The sequence below is a fragment of the Neoarius graeffei genome, chromosome 6 (genome assembly GCF_027579695.1).
Source record: "Neoarius graeffei isolate fNeoGra1 chromosome 6, fNeoGra1.pri, whole genome shotgun sequence".
Lineage (NCBI taxonomy): Eukaryota > Metazoa > Chordata > Actinopteri > Siluriformes > Ariidae > Neoarius > Neoarius graeffei.
The window spans coordinates 10,878,218-10,898,773 of record NC_083574.1 but is presented as its reverse complement, the minus strand read 5'-3'; the positions used below and the strand labels follow the sequence as shown (position 1 = coordinate 10,898,773).

Sequence of the window (20,556 nt, the reverse complement as noted above, 5' to 3'; positions counted from 1 at the left end):
TTAGTCATTTTTATAATCAAACGTTATATTATTTCGCGTTGAATAGTTTTCCCAGTGTGTGTGTGTGTGTGTGTGTGTCCTGCCGTTTGCCTCCCCGAGCTGCTTTTCCACAAATGTTTGGATTCTCACTCCACCCCGCGGGCCTTCGGCTGTGCTGCCCTGCCATTGGTTGATCCGGGCTTCGTATGCAAATTTGCAAGGCCAGGAGGCGGGGTTTCGTCAAGAGCCTACGAACATGACGTCACGCGGCAGAGTGGCAACTGACACACGGAGAAAAGAAACGGGAGTGAAAACTGGAAACGGGAGCGCGCGAGAGATGAAAAGAAAGCAAAGCACATAAGAGAGAGAGAGAGAGAGAGAGAGAGAGAGAGAGAGAGAGAGAGAGAGAGAGGGTGAAGAAGAGGGCACAAAAGAGAAGAGAAGAAAGAAAATTGGAGGAGAAATAAAGAGAGGCGCGTGCAGTTGGTTTGGTTTGTGACGGAGAGAGAGAGAGAAAGAGAGAGAGAGAGAGAGACTGTGTGTATATGCGAGAGAGGAGGGGTGACGGTGACAGGAAGGGAGGGAGAAAGTGAGAGAGAGTTTGTGTGTGTGTGTGTGTGAGAGAGAGAGAGAGAGAGAGAAAGATGGCTACAGTGGCGGCGAGCGGAGTGCAGCAGGAGAATGGCTTCAGCACCGCGAACAGCTCCAGCAGAATGAACGGCATTTCTCTCGGTCAGAGCCCCATTCCCATGAAGGACCACGACGCCATCAAGCTGTTCGTGGGTCAGATCCCACGCAACCTGGAAGAGAAAGACCTCAAGCCGCTTTTTGAGGAATTTGGCAAGATCTACGAACTCACCGTGCTCAAAGACAGATTCACGGGAATGCATAAAGGTTGGTCACATCCCGCTTTCCTCTTTTTTTCCTGTCTTCTTTTCCTGTCTCTTTACACAAAGACATTTTGAGGGTTGATATGCAGGACTCAACACAACATTCAAGTGGACGGCTGCTTGTGTGCGCGCGTGAGCATGCATGCATGCATGTGTGGCTGCGTGTGTGTGTGTGTGTGTGTGTGTAGCGTGTAAGCCTGTGTGTGTATAGTCGCACGTGTCCATGCATGCTCACAGCCTTCCCACGTCCACGTGAATAAATAGCAACTACTTCACCCAGACGGAGAGATTTTCTTCAGAACACAATCAAAACAGAGCTCCAGTCCTGTTAATGTAATGAGGGTCATTTTAAGCCGACATTTTCAGTGAGGTGTTTAGGATGTTATTGCCAGATGTTAGAGGGATGTTTGGAATTCATCCAGACTGAAAGTTTTTAACAAGGACCCAAAAAGATCCCAGAGACCAGAACAAATAAAAAGTAGATGCAAAAAAAAAAAAAACAGAAAACACCATCATTAATTAAATTAAATTAAATTTTATTTTATGGTATTTAGTCTGTAAAACATGTGAATTAATAATGTGACATTACCACAGCACAGCACCACTAATGTCAAGGTAAACCATCTCTATTTCTCAACTAGCTGAGTTTATTTCCAGTCAAGTCAAGTCAACTTTATTGTCAAATATGCTATACATGCTCGACATACAGCACAGATGAAATATCAGTCCTCTCTGACCCACGGTGCAAACAGGCAATGCAATAAATAAAAATAGAATAAAAATAGAATAATTGAAAAAAAACAATATAAACAGTATAAACACTCTAGATAGGAACTAGACATAGACTAAACACTCAAACAATATAAACAATATAAATAAACAGTATAAACACTAGATAAGAATGTCTATTTAAAAAGAAAAAAAAAAAGGTTTGCTATAATCCAATTAATACACACTCTCGGGGGGAGTGCCAAACTGTACTTTACCTTGTTGCTCCTGTGGTACCATCAATGGGATCTTTTCATTATTGTGTCTTTAGTGTGACTCCTTTAAAATAATTACACCGAGCTAATTAAAGGTACATCACAGTTTTTCAGGTTTTTAAAAAAAAAAAATCTTATAACGTGACAAATGAGCATAGCAACAACAGTGACAAGGAAAAGTCCAGTTTGGTGCTTTATTTCTTCGAACGCACTGTGACATTTAATTCTATTAAAAAAATAATAAAAATAATATATGCCGAGCTAGAGCTCCACAAATGGGATAAAAAGCGACTCTTCATTTCGGAAGGAAATTTAAATTGATAACTGGGGATTTATTTAGGGTGTGTGTATTTATGTATTTGTTCATGGATTTCATTCAGTTAAATGCGTATGACTGATGTGTTCATTTTATTTAAGTAGGCAACATTATTTATTTATTTATTTATTTATTTATTTTTTCTCTATTATGAGTCACACACTTGCGTTAAAAGGTCCCCTGAGGTCTCGCTGCTCAGTATAGCTCAGCCACATGCCACTGAATTGAGAAAGGGCAGATTCTTAACCTCACCAGACCCTGTAGCTGAACCGTGGCATGATGCCATATTGGGAAAAGGCACTGAGGTGTCACTGAATAGTTACCCAGATAAACAGCTAACAGCACCATCCTCTAATAGAGCCCTGAATTTTATCCACATGCACCATGTCTGCCATTCGCTGCCACAATCCTCGGTTAAGATGTGATCGATTACAGAGATGGTTCGGGCTTTATTCATGTCTACCTGAGAGTGATGATGGAAGAGCAAAACAAATCTGCAGCGGCTGAGGAAAATATGTGTTTAACAGTTGAAGCTTGTCCCGATTCAACTTTAACGCATGCTCTGATGAGCGGAAGCAGGTGTGATCGAGTTTGACTATTAATGTAGACTAATAATTAAGAGGCTGATCCTGGACACAGGATGTGTATCACTGTGAACAGACTGTTTGGATACACACTATTACCTTTCCTGCAGGTTCAAACACACATTCAAACTAAGCACAACGACTGTTTCTCCTGCACCATTGAGTGTTTTCCATCTACACCACAGTTCAGGTTAGTTAATCAGCTGATGAGTTGAATTCCAAGCCGTAAAGAATGAAAATGTGCAAGGTGGTGGTACCATCAGGAATACCAAACACGACACTGATCGAAGATTTTGTCTTATTGAATAATTGACCCTCCTCTGTGGGTGGATGGAATGTCTGTTCTGTCTTTTCAGTCCAGTAAAATGATAGTAGTTGGAGGTACTTGTACTGTCGATACAGCTGTCAGTTGCAGATGTTATCGCCTACAGAATAGGGAGTTAGCAACAGTTTGCAAGAACTGCACATGTGCAAGAGGAGGTAAACTTCAGCATCTCAGATTGACAGCTGTAATAGAATAGTGAAGAATAAAGCATAAGGAAGCTAAAAATGGCCAAATTAGTGAAAAATATTGGGGCAAAAAGGATTTTCAGGGGAAAAAAGCATTGAATAAAATAAATTAAAATAAAAATTAAAAAGTGTTAAATGTGGTAAAAAGTGTTATAACAATTAAATAATTAAATATAATTAAAATAATAAATAAATATTTTTAATAGCATTAATGGTAGAATCGTATATATTCTGCATACATTATTTCACATGAATATGTAACTTTTCATGTAAATATCCTGATAATTAACATAATTGAGAAAAAAAATCAGGGGAAAAAAGCATTAAATTAAATTAAATTAAATGTTAAATATGGTAATAAAGTGTTATCATAATTAAAAAAATCTAATATAATTAAAATATTTAAAATAAAAAAACCAAATTAAAATTAATTAAATAATCAAAATAATCAAATATAAATATAAAAATCAAAAATATATTTTCTAGCATTAATGGCAGAATACCATACTAATATTTTCTGTACACATTATTTCTCCATGAATATGTAAAGTTTCATGTAAATGTCCTGATAATTAATATTAATACACTGTAAAAAAAACTGCATACCTAAAAAATAAAATTGCACAATATTTTTATTGTTATAATAATAAAATACATTTTTACATACATAATTACATGTGGAATATTTTTTGCAAAAATATTTTTCATTTTCCAATTGCAAAACAAAACAAAAAAAAACACTTCGTATTTTTTTACCCCCTTGACGTTGATTTCCTGTAACATAAGCTGAAAAACCAAAGTTATGACAAAATCAAATGATGAAACAGACATGTAAATATACATATAAGCAATATTTAAGTTATTTATATCAGGATTTGCTTCTAAATTGAGTGTCTCAGCATGTAAACAAGTGATACAACTGTTTTTATTTTTTTAAATCTCTATTTAAATATAAATAGTACTTGAGTGTATATTGTGTTCAGTGATCTTAGATGAGTAAGTCAAATATTGTCTTTTTTGTAATTAATGTCTAAAGTCTTTATCTCGCTTTCTCTGCAGCATAAATAACAATAATTTTCAAATGTGCGTGTCGCCTGAGCAATATTTCATCCAGTCCTAAAACAAATTGTTCTCAAAGCTCTTTAATGTAACACATGAGATATAATTGCAATTCAGCTTTTTCTAATACTTTCAGCCCTTTGAGTGTTCACGACTCAGGTATTTTTAGGAAGCAGGTGAGCGTTGTCTTGCATACATCACCTTCTCTTAGCGTATGTGTGTGTTTATCTGTGTGTGTGTGTGAGAGAGAGAGAGGTAAAGAGAGAGAGCTTTCTGTCTGCCGTGTCTATACGAGACAGATCGTGCAGCCGACTGCAGTCATTGTTCAAATTTTACCGTCCACTTCCTGAGCTCACAAAGGTCCACCACTGTGGGATTGAGCCTGATCTGTGTAATGTTTAATTTCATCATTCATTACTTGTGCCCCAATAGTCTTGTATAAAAGATGTAATTGGTTTTAAATAGCTTTACAAATGGACTCTACTGCATACAAAAGTGCAAAAATGTCAGCAGAAAGATGGTGCTGCTTTAACGAGCCGGGATAGATTGTGTGCTGAACAGGAAGGCAGCTTTGTGAACTGTTATTTCTTCCACTACATTACTTCTGCTTGTCTTTTATTGACTTTTTTGCTGATTAACAAGGAAAGCGTTTGACAGAGCGTACATCATGCAGCCGTAGATATTTAACTGATGAAACGTCCAGTGCAGGTGATTTTGTGTGCATTATGACAAATTATGACCATTAAGCTACTTTGATGTATCTTTTGTTTACCGTGTAATCAGTGATGGAGGATCTTTCTTTCTAAGATGCATAAAATTTGAATAAATGCTCAACCATGCCTTCATCACCTCATTCACATTACAGAAGTGATCCGTTTAGACTTGTAACTAATGACACATAGGCCACACCTCTTTTTTTGTCACAAACAGGTACATAGGTCACACCTATTTCACTGAGGCCATATGTCAAAGGCCACACCTCTTTCACTGACACTGACCACACCTCTTCACTAAAACACAGACACAGAGGCTCCTCCTCTTTCACCATGATGGACAGACACAGAGGCTATTCATCTATCATTGTAACTGACAGGATCACAGGCCACACCTCCTGTGCTGTAACTGATAGACACATAGGCCACGCCTCCTTTAATGTAACTGGTCAGTACATAGACCAAATCTTTAAACACCTGTGACTTGCAGGCACTAAGGCCACACCTACTTCACTGAAACTGACAGGCACAGATGCCACGCCTCCTTCACTGGAACAAACAGGTACAGATGCCATGCCTCCTTCACTGGGACTGACAGGCACAGCAGTTATTTGGCTATCTTTAGAACTGCTGGGCACACATGCCACACCTCTTTACTGGGACTGACAGGCACAGCAGTTATTTGGCTATCTTTAGAACTGCTGGGCACACATGCCACACCTCTTTACTGGGACTGACAGTCATAGAGACCATGCCACCTTCACTATTACTGCCAAGCTCAGACCTCATGCCTTCTTCCTGATCACTGCCAGGCACACAGGCCACGCCTTCTCCACTAGCACTGAGAGCCTCAGAGGCCACGCATTCTCCACTAGCACTGAGAGGCTCAGAGGCCACGCCTTCTCCACTAACACAGACAGCCTCAGAGGCCATGCCTTCTCCACTAGCGCTGACAGCCTCAGAGGCCACACCTCCTTCACTGGGACTGACGGATACACAAATACTCAAAATAAGGCTCAGGCAGGCTCAGAGGCGACGCCTTCTTCACTATCACTGCCAAGCTTAGAGGCCACACTTTCTTCACTGGGACTGCCAAGCTCAGAGGCCACGCCTTCTTCACTGTTACTGCCAGGCTCAGAGGCCACACTTTCTTCACTATTACTGCCAAGCTCAGAGGCCACGCCTTCTTCACTATTACTGCCAGGCTCAGAGGCCACACCTTCTTCATTATCACTGACAGGCTCAGAGGCCACGTCTTCTTTATGGAACCTTACAAGCTAAGAAGCCACGCCTTCTTCATTATCACTGCCAAGCTCAGAGGCCACGCCTTCTTCAGTATTACTGCCAAGCTCAGCGGCCACACCTTCTTCACTATCACTGACAGCCTCAGAGGCCACGACTTCACTATTACTGCCAGGCTCAGAGGCCACGCCTTCCTCATTATCACTGACAGGATTAGAGGCCACACCTTCTCCACTAGCACTGACAGGCTCAGAGGCCACGCCTTCTTCACTATTACTGCCAAGCTCAGAGGCCTCACCTTCTTCAGCATTACTGCCAGGCTCAGAGGCCACGCCTTCCTCATTATCACTGACAGGATTAGAGGCCACACCTTCTCCACTAGCACTGACAGGCTCAGAGGCCACGCCTTCTTCACTATTACTGCCAAGCTCAGAGGCCTCACCTTCTTCAGTATTACTGCCAAGCTCAGCGGCCACACCTTCTTCACTATCACTGCCAGGCTCAGAGGCCACACCTTCTTCATTATCACGGACAGTCTCAGAGGCCATGCCTTCTTTACTGAGCCTTACAAGCTAAGAAGCCACGACTTCTTCACTATTACTGCCAGGCTCAGAGGCCACGCCTTCCTCATTATCACTGCCAGGCTCAGATGCCACGCCTTCTTTACTATTACTGCCAAGCACAGAGGCCACACCTTCCTCACTATCACTGCCAGGCTCAGATGCCACGCCTTCTTTACTATTACTGCCAAGCTAAGAGGCCACACCTTCTTCACTGGGACTGACAGATACACAAATACTCAAATGAACATCTTCAACAAGTTCTATTTTGAGTTAAATAAAATGTTCTTTGCTTGTTGATTGGAGACCAAAATCTGCCCAAAATGCTGTTTCCAAAAATGACTCATACAGGTTGGCAGGGTGTCAGTGATGCCATGAGTTTTTACCTTTTTTTTTTTAAATTCTGTCAGTATAATTAGTAATCTTTAATTGTGACAGGGTATGAAATCCCTGGCAGGAGGTAATCTAGAGATCAGATAAAAATGGCTGGAAGCTAAACAAGCAATTCACAGTGGGCTTTAGGTGATCTGTCCAATCATTATACTTAATTAACACGCTCATGGTCATGGTCTGACTCATACAGAACCCAGAGTGATTAATAATTGATCCATGTTGAAGGCAGTTGATATGATCTCCATCCATCCATCCATCCATCCATCCATCCATTATCTATACTGTTAGAAACTGCAGAATTATTTTCATCATGACCTCAAAGACCCAGGAAGTACCGCCCATTGCACCTCCCATTCTATAAGTAGAGGCCTGGAGCAGATCTTCCTCCTTTTGTTCTCCTTTTCCCCTGAACCCATCACCTGTAGTGTTTTCTGCTGTTCTGATGATGTTGCCATGTGTCTTTTGATTCATCTTCATTGTAAGTAGAAGTTTATTCTAATCATTTGGATTTGATGTTTAAGATGAATGAAATAGGTGACCCTTTTTTCTAGTTTATTTAATAGTATTTAATATAATCTAATGCTGATTTAATGATTCGTTTGAACAATTTTTATATTTCCTTTCCTTTAGAACCATGGCATTCATCATGATAATCACCAAAACACTCATTAACTAAACTTTGTGAAAGACAAGAAACAATAAACTGAATATTGATTGTAACTTCATTTCCTGGTGGTGTGTGGCTCCAGTCAGAACTTCTATATCCACAACATACAGTATACCACTGATCCATCAGGGTCACGGGGTACTGGAGCCAACCCCAGCTGACTTTAGATGAGATGCGGGGTACACCCTGGGCAGGTCACCAATCTATCACAGGGCTAACACAGACTCGAACAACCATTCATACCTATGGGGAATTTAGAGTTGACATGATCTCACATTTGCAAATTCATTTCTAATTTGCACAACTCTAGTTCTATGAAAAAATACAAAGATTAAGGGTAAGTTTAGGGCTCACAGGTGTACTTTTTCTTGTGACAAAATTCCCTTTTACCGTAATCCCATCACTCATATTAGTTCAAATTCATATACATTGTATTATTCTCTCCACATTCCCTGGATATGAGCAATCGCACGCTCTGATTGGCTACTCTACTACTAGGCTATCAGCTCATATACCATGAGTAGAGAAAAACAAAATGGTGGTGCATGTTGCTGAATCAACTAAGGATGAAATAAAAAACAATTTCTACATGAAAACAAAACCCCTAAAATGATCAGGTATTTAAAAGAAACAGAAATAGCTAAAAGAATACTCCCCCCTCCATAATCTCCTGTTCCACACTTCAGTCCAGTTGGTGGCGCTAATGCACCTTTAAGTTGGTTTGCCAAACACCAAAAAAAAACCCGAAAGAAGAAACCCCCCCAAAATTAAAAAAGCAACAACATATGGAATAAAAGTATTTGACAGTGGTGCTTGAAAGTTTGTGAACCCTTTAGAATTTTCTATATTTCTGCATAAATATGACCTAAAACATCATCAGATTTACACACAAGTCCTAAAAGTAGATAAAGAGAACCCAGTTAAACAAATGAGACAAAAACGTTCTACTTAGTCATTTATTTATTGAGGAAAATGATCCAATACTACATATCTATGAGTGGCAAAAGTATGTGAACCTCTAGGATTAGCAGTTAATTTGAAGGTGAAATTAGAGTCAGGTGTTTGTCATCCCATTGATTGAAATCAGGTGTGAGTGGGCACCCTGTTTTATTTAAAGAACAGGGATCTATCAAAGTCTGATCTTCACAACACATGTTTGTGGAAGTGCATCATGGCATGAACAAAGGAGATTTCTGAGGACCTCAGAAAAAGCGTTGTTGATGCTCATCAGGCTGGAAAAGCTCACAAAACCATCTCTAAAGAGTTTGGACTCCACCAATCCACAGTCAGACAGATTGTGTACAAATGGAGGAAATTCAAGATCATTGTTACCCTCCCCAGGAGTGGTCGAGCAACAAAGATCACTCCAAGAGCAAGGCGTGTAATAGTCAGCAAGGTCACAAAGGACCCCAGGGTAACTTCTAAGCAACTGAAGGCCTCTCTCACACTGGCTAATGTTAATGTTCATGAGTCCACCATCAGGAGAACACTGAACAACAATGGTGTGCATGGCAGGGTTGCAAGGAGAAAGGCACTGCTCTCCAAAAAGAACATTGCTGCTCATCTGCAGTTTGCTAAAGATCATGTGGACAAGCCAGAAGGCCATTGAAAAAATGTTTTGTGGACAGATGAGACCAGAAAAGAACTTTTTGATTTAAATGAGAAACGTTATGCTTGGAGAAAGGAAAACACTGCATTCCAGCATAAGAACCTTATCCCATCTGTGAAACATGGTGGTGGTAGTATCATGGTTTGGGCCTGTTTTGCTGCATCTGGGCCAGGACGGCTTGCCATCACTGATGGAACAATGAATTCTGAATAATACCAGCAAATTCTAATGGAAAATGTCAGGACATCTGTCCATGAACTGAATCTCAAGAGAAGGTGGATCATGCAGCAAGACAGCGACCCTAAGCACACAAGCCATTCTACCAAAGAATGGTTAAAGAAGAATAAAGTGAATGTATTGGAATGGCCAAGTCAAAGTCCTGACCTTATTCCAATCGAAATGTTGTGGAAGGACCTGAAGCGAGCAGTTCATGTGAGGAAACCCACCAGCATCCCAGAGTTGAAGCTGTTCTGCATAGAGGAATGGGCTAAAATTCCTCCAAGCCAGTGTGCAGGACTGATCAACAGTTACCGGAAATGTTTAGTTGCAGTTATTGCTGCACAAGGGGGTCACACCAGATACTGAAAGCAAAGGTTCACATACTTTTGCCACTCACAGATATGTAATATTGAATCATTTTCCTTAATAAATAAATGACTGTGTATAATATTTTTGTCTCATTTGTTTAACTAGGTTCTCTTTATCTACTTTTAGGAATTGTGTGAAAATCTGATGATGTTTTAGGTCATATTTATACAGAAATATAGAAAATTCTAAAGGGTTCACAAACTTTCAAGCACCACTGTATATCTTTTATTTTTTTCAAAAATTATTGCATTTTTCACAAATTGCTCCTGTCATTTCACCGGTTTGTTTACATTCTAAGAGGAAATGATTTTGTCGGACGTTTTGTAGAAAGTTTTTATTTATTGAATTTGCTAAAAATAAAAATGCTCTGTTTCTCAAAATCCAGTGAATGTGGATAGAATAAAAGTTATTCCAGTCAATCTTGTCATACATGGCTTATAGCTAACTCGGTGCTACGCACCTCACTGGCTATCAGCTCATGTATGACTCAATTTCGTGGAATAATTATTAAATATCATGTAAATACAGCAGATAGGATTCCCACATCAATACAGCCTGACCATGGGCCATGTACTAGTAATTGAGAATGGTCATTAGGTCATTGGAAACGTAATACTAATGGCAAAACATATCCATTTGAATAAGGATTTGGGTTCTGTTGTGGGTTTAGTTGTACAATATCCATCCATTATCTATAACCACTTATCCATCAGGGTCAAGAGGGAAGCTGGAACCAATCCCAGTTGGCTTCAGGTGAGAGGCGGGGTACATCCTGGACAGGTCTAGTTGTACAATAGTCAATAATAAATATTTAATAGGATTACACATGGGAGAAAAAAAACAAAAACAAAACTATGTGATAAATTATCGGATGCACTAAATTAACATTAGGAGGGAATGGTTTTTGCAGGATTTGACTTGGGGTGTGGCACATTTTTATACACTGGTGGAGACCAACTGGAGACCACTGGTGGTTCAACAAGTGTGTGTCAGGAAAACTGCTTTTTTGCTATAGTTTGTTTCAAAAAAGGGGAAAAAAGCTCACGTCATTATAACCTTATAAAGAAAACCTTAATTGTGCATCCATTATTAAGTTTCAACAGATTTCTGAAAAGAAAACTTTAAAGATTTGCGATAAAAGACACTGAAATGCGCTTGTTAGAGCCTCCAGGAGCATCAGCCTGAATGACGACACTGTATGAAACTGATGAAGGCGTGTGAGGAACATGGTGGTGGTGCCTCGTCCATAGGGACAGATGGGGTGAGAGTGTAGCCATTTATATCAGCTACTCAACAAATATTAATCTTCATAAATTCCTCATTCACAGCTCCATACATTTTAAATGAAGTTGAAATACTAATTACTGTACCTCGAGTGACCAGCAGTTCAAAAAAGCATCGTCGTTTGACAGATACCGTATGAACCGACGTTCTGTTGAGTTGCTTGCGTTTCTAGCCTCGTGGGAGCTGAGCTTTTGTTTGGAATGCATTTTAACTTCTGACGTTCCCATATGAGGATGCAGGGTCTCAGGAGGCTAGATTGCTGGGAAGGGTAGCTCCGATAAGGGTTATTATTGCTCCTAGTGGTCAAAAATGGTAACTGTAACAAGCACTAATCATTACGTTTAGCAGACGCTCTTATCTAGAGCAACGTACAACGTACCCGGAACAGTTGGGGGTTAGGTGCCTTGTTAAAAGGCACTTCAGCCATTCCTGCTGGTACAGGGACTCAAACCAGCAACCTTTCATTCCCAAAGCTGCTTTTCTAACCATTAGACCATGGCGTCACCCTGACAGCCGTATCCTGGGCAAGATGTTCAGTGGAAGAGGAGCAGTCGTAGACAGGACCATTAATATGTACCAGGGTTGCCAGATTTCCGGACTACTTCAACAGCACTCAGCACCAATATCTTGTTTTATAGCAAATCATCTTAATTAAATCTAATACATTTTGGCAGAATGTAAGTGAAGACAGAGTGTCTGTGATGTTCAGAAGGATTTCTCTTGTAAGATGTACGGTACATGTGAAATACTTCACGTTTCCCACTCAAAAGCTGAGGGGGAAAAAAGGAACGGCTCTATTTTCCAATTCCTTTTTTAAAATGTTTTATTAATTAAAAAATAAAATGTTCGTTTCAGGTTTTTGAGATGTCGTTGGGTTGAAACCTGTGGACCCTGGTTAATGAGGATATCAATAACCAAAGTAAACTCTGAACTATCTATTACAGGTTTGCTCAAATAATTCACTAGATTTATTCAGCCTACAGGATGAGTCATGCGTCACAGCCGATCAACGTAATTTTGTTTGACGTTATGCTGTTACTCATCACCCTTCCCCTTCAAAATTTACATTCGTGAGCCTTTGCTGAATTTATTGAAACGATTACGTCATTTCATACCAAACGTGTTTCATGTTCTTTCCAAATGCAGGTCAACCCACACTATGATTTTGTGAAAATACTGTAATATCTATTTGTCACGCATCCATATTTCTCTGCGATAAAATAATAAAACCTCATCTCTTCGCCATATCTGTTCTCTTCATTTACAGAGAAATCTTCAGCTCATTTGGGGTTAAGGGCCCGGTCCCACAACACCAATAACTATAAATATACCGTACCTATAACTACAACTATGACTGTACCTACACCTGGATTTAGTTCCAGTCTGAAGCAGAAACACCACAACTATAATCCCGACTATAATATCGCTTGGTCCTGACACTTAGGGAAATAAATATGTGCAACTTACAGTAGGAATAGTCATGGAAGATTTTTCCAAGCAGTAGCACATTATTCCGGGGTCATACTGTACAGCTTGGACTCCAAAACAACCCATGTACACACTCCGGTGGTTGATATAATACAGATAGGTCACAGATTACAGAAATATAATAAAAAAAATACAGCATGGTTATGGATTTTAATACGGATGCTGATAATTTATGGATCGATCACGGACGTTTTAATATATTACAGATTGGTTACCAATTTCAAACGGAAGAAAAAATTCATCTCATCTCATTATCTGTAGCCGCTTTATCCTGTTCTACAGGGTCGCAGGCAAGCTGGAGCCTATCCCAGCTGACTACGGGCGAAAGGCGGGGTACACCCTGGACAAGTCGCCAGGTCATCACAGGGCTGACACATAGACACAGACAACCATTCACACTCACGGTCAATTTAGAGTCACCAGTTAACCTAACCTGCATGTCTTTGGACTGTGGGGGAAACCGGAGCACCCGGAGGAAACCCACATGGACAACATGCAAACTCTACACAGAAAGGCCGTCGCCGGCCACGGGGCTTGAACCCGGACCTTCTTGCTGTGAGGCGACAGCGCTAACCACTACACCACCGTGCCGCCCGATTTATTTATAGTTATCATTATAGTTATCCGTATTGTGGGACCGGGCCTTAAGCTAGTAATTTTGGTATACTTTAAACATTCCCCACACACTCTCATATATTCCTGCAGGTTATCATGATTAACATGTAGCTCAAGGGATTATCATGATTATTACCACATCTGCATCTGTGTGACACTTTTTTTTTTCCCTTTCCAAAATCAAAATTTCTAATTAGGCATCATTAGAATGTAAATTAATTCAGTTCTGTACAGGAACTTGTTTGTTGTGTTGCAACGATTACGGTTGCAGCAGTGCTTTACAAAAAGATTTGAAATTAAAATGCTTGATTTTTTTTCCTCCCCCTGCCATTTTATTTTCCTATTTACATTTATTTAAGCAGAGAGCATGACAATGAGCCCTGATTAAATAGCTTGATTGTCGAGAGTTCTCACTTTGTTCGTATTCCTTGAACATTTCAGCAAGTTTTAGTCAGACATTACATCGCTAACCACTTAGCACAGATCTGGAGATTATTACTGCATTTGTTCCACCTCATCATAGCAAAGCCTGGTTGTGTGTGTGTGTGTGTGTGTGTGTTTTAATGGAATTGTGTAGCACTGGAATATTTCTCTATTAGGTTAGGTTCTTCTTGTGTCCTCACACATCCTCAGGTGCACTGACTGGGCTTGACACTGATTTGTTTTTATGTTTGCGGAGATAAAACATAGAGTTTTATTCCATGTTGGTGGCTTAAGTCCAAAGATTATGTCGATATTTATTCAGTAATGAATACAAGTTCCTATTCAGGGTTGGCTTACACGCATGATTAAAGCTGATTTTCAGATTATTAAAATTACCTGCAGTTCACACAGCCAAGGTTGCCAGAGTTTACTTGAGTAAAAGCATCCAAGACAATTAAAAAAATAAACGAGACCGTCAATGACAGCGTAGCTCACTCCGGCTCTGTTTAGTCCAGAAGGAATTATCTAAAGTGGGTCACCTTGCACAATAAATGTTGCAAGCTACGGTATGTACACTATATACAAGCTATATATACACCCTAGGAATACCGACCTATTTGCCAGAAAGAATCCAAAACAGCAAAGAATTGACGGAGAAGAAGCAATTTTTTGTTGAACTGCTCATTAAGGACTAATTAGTCCACTATGAACATCATTAATAATTGTAATGAAGCAAATCTGATTAGAAGTTATATGCACCCTAGGTCCACCTACCTTCATACCAGAAAGAATCAAAATCAGTGAAGAATTGAGGGAGAAGAAGCGATTTGTATGGAAACTGCTCATTAGGGCTTAAAGGAGGACTCAAGTCATTTTAAAACTTGCTTTATTTCTTAATTAACATGTTATTCGATTATGTTTTTGGTTTTAGTAACCTTATATCATGACTCGTATTGGCAAATAATTGCAATTAAATATACTTTTTGGCCTATTCAGTTTTGAGCCACGTTGAATTTAGTTCGTTTGGTCCACGGCAGGCGTCGCTTATCTGCGCGATCTTCACGAGACTTGTGCGAGACTTCGAAAGGTGAAGTGCCAGCCAGGTGTCAGTGCCGCCATTTTGAAAACTGTTTTCCAAATGAAATATTGCACAAAAACGAGTTTAAATGACGATTACTGCCTACTTTTTTTCAAACTTTCCTGATTGCTATCAAAACAAACAAAACTTCCGGCTTGATTACATCAGCATTCGAAAGAGGGTGCATGCGTCTTTTGACGACGTTGGCAGATGTCGGTCACTTTGATTTCCACTGTACGTTTCACTTCCGTCCTACGATGTCTCACACAGGTATCAGTAAATCTCGTTTACGGCCATTGCTTTGACATATGGATTGATATATTACATAGAATATTTCAAACACTCATAACTTGCTATAGCAGCGACAAAATAGCGATCAAAAATGCATTCCTACAGTATATTTAATAAAATGAGAAATTGAATTTTGATGATAAAAAAATGCCTTCAGTTCTCCTTTAATCACTCCATATCTTGCTTCCTAATTACAATTATGCAAATTTGTGTAGAAGCCATATGCAGCCCAGGCAGACCTACCTTCCTGCCAAAAAGAATAAAAATCAGTCAAGAACTGAGAGAAAAGAAGCGATTTTCGTGAAATGTGGACGACACCAGACAGACGATGAACAACCCATGATGGGATAAGCTCATCCCCTTGTCGGCCGGATGAGCTAAAAATAACAAATACTAATATGATATATGAATAAGAACATGGCAAGTATCTATCAAGAATCTATCAGGAGTTTAGTATATTCTCAATATATTGCTGTATGAATAGGCCTAATTTAACAACATGGCTTCCACACGCATCATTCACCAGCTTATAAAATAGCACTTGATCCAGCACATCGTGTTATTTTACATTTCAATTATTATTGTTTTTTAAAATATTTTTAAATATTACACACCAACTGTTAATTGAAGTTGAAGCCATAATACTCATGAAATATTTAACAGTTATTCCACCAAATTGAGTCGTACGTGAGCTGATAGCCGACGAGGCACATAGCACCGAGATTGAGTGGAATAACTATTTTATTCTATCCACATTCGCTGGATTTTGAGAAACAGAGCATTTGTATTTTATTTTTTGCAAATTCAATCAATAAAAACTTTATACAAAACAATCGTTTCTGCTTAGAACAGGGGTCACCAAACTTTTTTCTCTGGGGGCCACATTGTCGTTCCTGACTGTGATGGGGGGCCGGGGTCGGGTCAGCTATATAACATAGAATTGTATGACCCAGACAAATATGACCACCAGCAGGCCTCATTGTGTAGTAGAGATTACTAGCCTGGCACAGCCATCCCCACTACTATATCCCCCACTACTATATCCCCCCCTACTATATCCCACACTACTATATCCCCCCACTACTATATCCCCACTACTATATCCCCCCACTACTATATCCCCCACTACTATATCCCCACTACCATATCAACACTACTATATTCCCACTACTATATCAACACTACTATATCCCCCACTACTATATCCCCCACTACTATATCCCCCCACTATATCCCACACTACTATATCCCCCACTACTATATCCCCCACTACTATATCCCCCACTACTATATCCCCCACTACTATATCCCCACTACTATATCCCCCACTACTATATCCCCCACTACTATATCCCCCACTACTATATCCCCACTACTATATCCCCCACTACTATATCCCCCACTACTATATCCCCCACTACTATATCCCCCACTACTATATCCCCCACTACTATATCCCCCACTACTATATCCCCACTACGATATCCCCACTACTATATCCCCCACTACTATATCCCCCACTACTATATCCCCCACTACTATATCCCACACTACTATATCCCCCCACTACTATATCCCCACTACTATATCCCCCACTACTATATCCCCCACTACTATATCCCACACTACTATATCCCCACTACTATATCCCCACTACTATATCCCCACTACTATATCCCCACTACGATATCCCACACTACTATATCCCCACTACTATATCCCCACTACTATATCCCCCACTACTATATCCCACACTACTATATCCCCCACTACTATATCCCCCACTACTATATCCCCACTACTATATCCCCCACTACTATATCCCCCACTACTATATCCCCCACTACTATATCCCCACTACTATATCCCCCACTACTATATCTCCCACTACTATATCCCCCACTACTATATCCCCCACTACTATATCCCCCACTACTATATCCCCCACTACTATATCCCCCACTACTATATCTCCCACTACTATATCCCCCACTACTATATCCCCCACTACTATATCCCCCACTACTATATCCCCACTACTATATCCCCACTACGATATCCCCACTACTATATCCCACACTACTATATCCCCCACTACTATATCCCCCACTACTATATCCCCCACTACTATATCCCCACTACTATATCCCCACTACGATATCCCCACTACTATATCCCACACTACTATATCCCCCACTACTATATCCCCCACTACTATATCCCCACACTACTATATCCCCCCACTACTATATCCCACACTACTATATCCCCCCACTACTATATCCCCACTACTATATCCCCACTACTATATCCCCACTACTATATCCCCCACTACTATATCCCACACTACTATATCCCCCCACTACTATATCCCCACTACTATATCCCCCACTACTATATCCCACACTACTATATCCCACACTACTATATCCCACACTACTATATCCCCACTACTATATCAACACTACTATATCAACACTTGATTCCTGGCACATATTTGTTTATCTTTACTAGTGGTTTGCAAAAGTAGTAATCGAGTCTTCACACTTTGTTTTAATTTGAAATACCACAGATATTCCATTTATTTATTTTCTAATAAAAATAACATCAAAGCTGTCAAGGTAAGAAACATCTGCCTAGTTGAGGTGATTGACACTGGCAAAGGTGAGTGGAAAATTATAATTGTAGGTAGGCCTGTTGATATTATTAATAATATTAATAATAATTGTGTGCAGCACTTAATAAAGGTCAAATAAATAGGCCTATAAAATAAATACATTTAAAAAAAAACAGTGAAATTATAATAATATGAGCAATAGATCACAGCAGTTGTGCTGTGTCCTGCACGTCATTGCTCTCATCTATGGCCAAAGCAAAAAACGAATTCTGACGCTCTCTCATTCAGCTGGTCATACACGTTGTCCCCCAAATCTTCGGTTCGCCTGGTCATAGTAGGTGCGGAGAGACTCACCGCGTTGAGCGCATCCTTCTTGTCGGGACACGCCTCCTCGGCCACAGCAAGCATGCATACTTTAACAAAGTCCCCATCAGTAAACAGCTTTCCATGGGTAGCTAGTAGGTGAGCTGCCTTATAGCTAGCTTGGACAGCAGCCTGGTTGATCTGGGTTTGGCGAAGGAGTACATTCTGTTGTGCAGCCAGTCCGCATTTCATCCTCCGAATCCTGTCTTCTCTTGTTTGCCCTTGCAAACTAGCATACTCTTTGTGACGGGTTTCGTAGTGACGATGCAGATTATATTCTTTGAAAACCGACACACTTTCTTTACATACAAGACAAACTGCACGGTCCTTACACTGAACGAAAAAATAATCGGTGTTCCACTGTTCTTTAAAAACTCTGCACTCTCTGTCAGCTTACCGCTAGCCATTTTGCTGTCCTGAACACTGACCGTTCTCTGCGCGTGCGCTGCCTGTCACTGCTTGATCGCGAGCATATGATGAAAATTCGGAAAATATGAATAGTTCATTTTATAACTAAATATCAATTTTAACTGATAAAATCAACAAAATACAAGATGCAGACATGTTATTATTTGCCAAAAAGCAATTTAAAAAAATAGGCCATGACCACTTTTGGGGATTGCCTCATAGGGCCGGTTCAAGTGGTGGGGGGCAGGGGTGCTGGGGGCCGGTCAAAGGGGGGTGGCGGGCCGGAGTCGGCCCGCGGGCCGTAGTTTGATGACCCCTGGCTTAGAGCGTAAACAACCCAGCGAAATGACAGTAACAATTTGTGAAAAATGCAATAATAATAATAATAATAATAATAATTCTTAAAAATATCCTCTTACCATCAAATGCTTCCATATTTTGTTGCTTTTTTTGTATATTTTTTGGGTTTTGTCTTTGAGTAGAGTTTTTATTTCGTCCTCGGTTGGTTCAGCAATATGCACCGCCATTTTGTTTTTGTCTACTCATGGTATATGAGCTGATATCCTAGTAGTAGAGTAACCAATCAGAGCATGCAATTGCTCATATCCAGTGAATATGGATGGAATAATCATGAATACCCATGTTGGTGGGATGTTGGCTATTTTATCACACAGTTTTAATTCACTCTTTTGACTCCACAAATTAATTAAAGCGTTTGAGGTAATTTGATGTGCTCTACTGTAGAGAAAATGTGCCGTGGGTTTGAAGGATAAGCTGACTGAGCACTCATAGCTTCATCGATACACCTATAGCTTACTTTAAGAAATGAAGTTAATTCTTTTATCCATAAAAAAGTTCGGTTCTTTAAGATACTTTAACCTGTCTTGGATGTTAAAGGGATGAAATTGTTAACTACCCTTACAAAAAAGTTTATTCACGTGTGCTTCTAGTATACTTCTTTTCAACTAAAAATAAGAGAGTATGCTTTCAGTTTACTTTTTATTTACTTGTCAGAGATATACTTAATAAAGTTATACATAAGTATACTTGGCTTCTACTGAAAAGTATATAGAAGAGTCTAAGTATATTAAGCTTATACTTAAACTTTGATCAAGATATACTTAACAAAAGTGTAATAAAGTATTAAAATACTTGTGCCTTGTGTTTAAGTGGACTTGCCCTGTAGTTGTGCTTCAGCATTGTTGACTCTTAGGTATGTCTGTGGTTCCATATAAGGTTTTATCTATTTATTTATTTTTTTTTTATTTCTCCTGAGTGGGATAATAAAATTTATTTATTTTTCTTCAGAGCTTGGATGTCAATTTCATCTCTCATTGCCATGTTTTCATACTTTTAATACGATGTTGCTTTGAATTTTGATTTTTAAAGAAAATGAACATGTTCTTAGGGGCGGCACGGTGGTGTAGTGGTTAGCGCTGTCGCCTCACAGCAAGAAGGTCCGGGTTCGAGCCCCGTGGCCGGCGAGGGCCTTTCTGTGCAGAGTTTGCATGTTCTCCCCGTGTCCGCGTGGGTTTCCTCCGGGTGCTCCGGTTTCCCCCACAGTCCAAAGACATGCAGGTTAGGTTAACTGGTGACTCTAAATTGACCGTAGGTGTGAATGGTTGTCTGTGTCTATGTGTCAGCCCTGTGATGACCTGGTGACTTGTCTAGGGTGTACCCTGCCTCTTGCCGGGATAGGATCCAGCTTGCCTGCGACCCTGTAGGACCGGATAAGCGACTACAGATAATGGATGGATGGAATATGCTCTTAATCCTGAGTATCTGTTGTTATTTTGTGAATTCTTACCTTTATAACTTCATAGTAACTAAAGGTACAAAACACTTAAGTTGTCTACTGGTAGTGTGTATGAGGTAAGGGTTATGGCTAGAAAACTA

At 40.0% G+C, this 20,556-nt stretch overlaps 1 protein-coding gene across 21 annotated transcripts in view; it reads left to right on the top strand.

Moving 5' to 3' along the window:
- Positions 1-623: 623 nt before the first annotated feature.
- celf6 (CUGBP Elav-like family member 6) overlaps positions 624-20,556 on the top strand; it is a 436,542-nt gene continuing 416,609 nt past the window's right edge. For 18 of the 21 annotated variants that reach the window (XM_060923308.1, XM_060923302.1, XM_060923296.1 and 15 more), the window contains exon 1: positions 624-873. In XM_060923308.1, the coding sequence (XP_060779291.1) occupies positions 624-873 (250 nt within the window). The remainder of the gene's footprint in view (positions 874-20,556) is intronic. The other 3 variants (XM_060923307.1, XM_060923317.1, XM_060923309.1) reach the window with 1 other exon arrangement.